This window comes from Notothenia coriiceps, unplaced genomic scaffold (genome assembly GCF_000735185.1).
Source record: "Notothenia coriiceps isolate Sejong01 unplaced genomic scaffold, NC01 NC01_scaffold00030695, whole genome shotgun sequence".
Taxonomy (NCBI): domain Eukaryota; kingdom Metazoa; phylum Chordata; class Actinopteri; order Perciformes; family Nototheniidae; genus Notothenia; species Notothenia coriiceps.
Window position 1 is genome coordinate 1 of NW_011363396.1, and position 3,022 is coordinate 3,022.

Genomic DNA, 3,022 nt, shown 5'->3' on the forward strand with positions numbered 1-3,022 from the left:
GTGTGTGTGTGTGTGTTGGGGGGGCACTCACCGATGCAGCACTTATGGCAGCTCTTTGTGTCGGGGATCTTGGTCGTCAGGGCGAACCTCCTGAGGAGAGAAACAAGAGAGGCTTTGAGGCGAAAGTTTCCTAAAATGTCATGACGTCAGAAAACAGGGAGGTCTGCCAGAGTAGTTTGAAAGGATGGTAGAGAACAAAAGCTCTGCACGGCATGAGAGTGGCAACTTGATTACAGTCCCAGAAGTGGTGGTTAGACAGGTTCAGATATAAGTCTGTGAAGCTCAGGGTTTGGTCTCACCTGGGCAGGATTTTGTCGGGGAAGCGGTGCGTCTGGAACTGAGCGGCGAGGCCGGGCTTCTTCAGCTGCTCAAACAGCCCGATGAGGTTATGAGAATACAGCTGGAAGGTTTTCCCTGCAGCACAAAAGAGATTTATGAGTAAAAACAGGAAGGTGTGTAGAAAATAGTCAAAGCCAGGTGTATATACTCTTCTTAATGCGGCTCTATTCTGCTTTCTGGGGTGTTCCCTCCCTGTATAGAGAGGCTAAGTCCCTCCCTTTAGCTCATGGGACCTTATTTCGGAAAAAGTATGTATTGAAGTCAATGGAGAGAGAAAGATTATCTTTCGATCCCGTTTGAATTGTACCACGAATTACACATATGATGTTTGTCAATCTTAAAAAATAATTTCCATGTAAAAAAAGTCACAGTTTGTCGTAAAACTGTTGAAATATAAGACTATGAAAAATACGCAACTAGAAAGACTACAAATCCCAGAATCCCGGTCCCGCATGCTGGCTCTTACGGAACCGACTAACTCCCCTTGTGTGTACAGCTCTCAACATGCCCAGACTTGGAGTGATTTTCACCTCTTTTAATACTTTCCGCCTCATTCTGAAAGAAAGAAGTGAAATGTGCCAACGTGACGGCCGTCTTGGTGTGTGGTGCGAGATGGGAGATGTAGTTCATTGAGCGGTTTCACACAACAAAAAGTGTTACTTCGCAGTTTTACGAGACATTTAAAAAAAATTAACTTGCAAAATTATCTTTTAAATTGACAAACATCATATGTGTAATTCGTGGCACAATTCAAACGGGATCCAAAGATAATCTTTCTCTCTCCATTGACTTCAATACATACTTTTCTCGAAATAAGTTCCGATGGAGCTCCCCCGGAAAGGGAGGGACTTCGCCTCTATAAGTTCTATAGGTTTGTGTGCATGTAAATGGTCTGCAAAGGCTAACATCCCTGTCATGTTGGCAACAAGTAGAAGTATTTGGTTGTATAAGATATGTTGTGAATTTTGGAGATGATTACATCCATCTTATCTTCAGTAAATGTTGACGTTTCGACTATAATGCTCTGGAGTTATTGGAAATGTTTGGACCACACGAGTCTGAGACAATCCTATACAGCCAACATTGGAATATAACTACTAAAAGTTAAATACTAATGAAATGACTGTAGCCTCATCTTTATCTGACCCTGTGCAGTGACAATTCATTTAAACACAATTAATATACATAGAAAAAAAACATCAGCTAAATTAAAATGTTGATTTAGATTTTTCAACTTTTCGGTCTTCCTGGATCCCATGAAGCAGCTTTTAGAAATGTTAGATGTGAACAGGGTAAACCAGCAGTGTGACGATGATGTGAAGATGATTACCTTCTGGTGAAGCCGTTAGTAGAAGATCAAATGAAGCCAGGCGAGGAAGAGGAGGAGCAGGAGGAGGAAGAGGAAGAGAGAACAGAGGTTAACTGCTGGAGGTTAAACTGAGAGTGGTCTCTGTAACACCGTCCTCAGCTGGAAGACTGAGACAGACGGACAGTTTGCTTTTAAATGAGGATCTGAGTTTACTGACAACAGATCAGAGGTTAAGTTAAGATGGACAGGGTCACAACATGTCCGTCAAAATAGATCCTACTTAATAGCATTTCATTGCAATTCGTTATTTTCTATTTTTAATAATTAGTATACAGAACAACGTTATATATAGGTCCCATTATTATTAGTATTATGCGCCGCTTTCCCCCCTTCTACTCCAGTAGGACTCAGATGTTGCACTTTTCCTTGTACCGGTACATGTGATTTTTTGGTGTTGTTTTTTTGTTCTGTTTCTTTCCGTTAACTGTCAAGTTCCGTATTTCTTTGTACGTTTTTGTGTTTCTTATTTTCCTACGATACTGTTATGATTGGCTGTGAATTAGAAAATATGAAGGACAGACCATCTATTTATTTATTTTGAGAAAGGGGCAGCTAATATCAGATTATGTTCTTGTCCCTGAACAAACAAAAATGAAATATATGATATAGGCTGAGGGTCAGTTTTCATGTCGACCTACAAGGAGCATATTAAAGATTTATTTCCTGGAGTGACGGCAGAGGCCAATAAAAACACACACTAACAGGCAAATACTAACAATACAACTTTGTTGACTTTACATCACGGTAGATCTCCCTCAGTGTTTTCAATCTGTCAAAAATAACAAAAGGCCATTGGATTCTTTAAGACATTCAATGACTTAAAATGTATAATTACAAAATATCATTTATTGCATCTTATGATTATTATTTATGTGAATTTTAGTAAAATTGTTATTTTATTTGTTTGCTTTTTACCTTGGATAATAATGTTTTTCGTTACTTGATGCATACGCTATGGCCTGTTATGTTTTATTTATACTGTATAAAGACAGTAAAAGAGAGTCAAACAGAAACAAGAGTTTGTATTTTGAACAAAGTTAATGTATAAGTCACTAAAAGTGTGCAGCTCCTATGTGACCTACAGAGAGCAGTATATGTGAGTGGAACAGACTGTGAAGCCACTGGTGTCCCTCGTGACTCTCTGTGCTGCAGGGACTTCCTATAATAGCTGTTTTATTGCAGACAACAGAAGCTGCAGGTATGGAGAGACTGTTCTTCCAGACAACAGAAGCTGCAGGTATGGAGAGACTGTTCTCCCAGACAACAGAAGCTACAGGTATGGAGAGACTGTTCTTCCAGACAACAGAAGCTACC

The 3,022-nt window shown here is 39.7% G+C and overlaps 1 protein-coding gene across 1 annotated transcript; it reads right to left on the reverse strand.

The window, feature by feature from the left end:
* Positions 1–25: 25 nt before the first annotated feature.
* On the reverse strand, positions 26–531 carry LOC104959659 (mitogen-activated protein kinase kinase kinase kinase 5-like; the record flags this gene model as incomplete). Its single annotated transcript, XM_010787560.1, has 2 exons — positions 26–90; positions 300–531. Coding segments are annotated over 2 exons (297 nt in total), but the record flags the coding sequence as incomplete, so codon positions are not given.
* Positions 532–3,022: the final 2,491 nt, after the last annotated feature.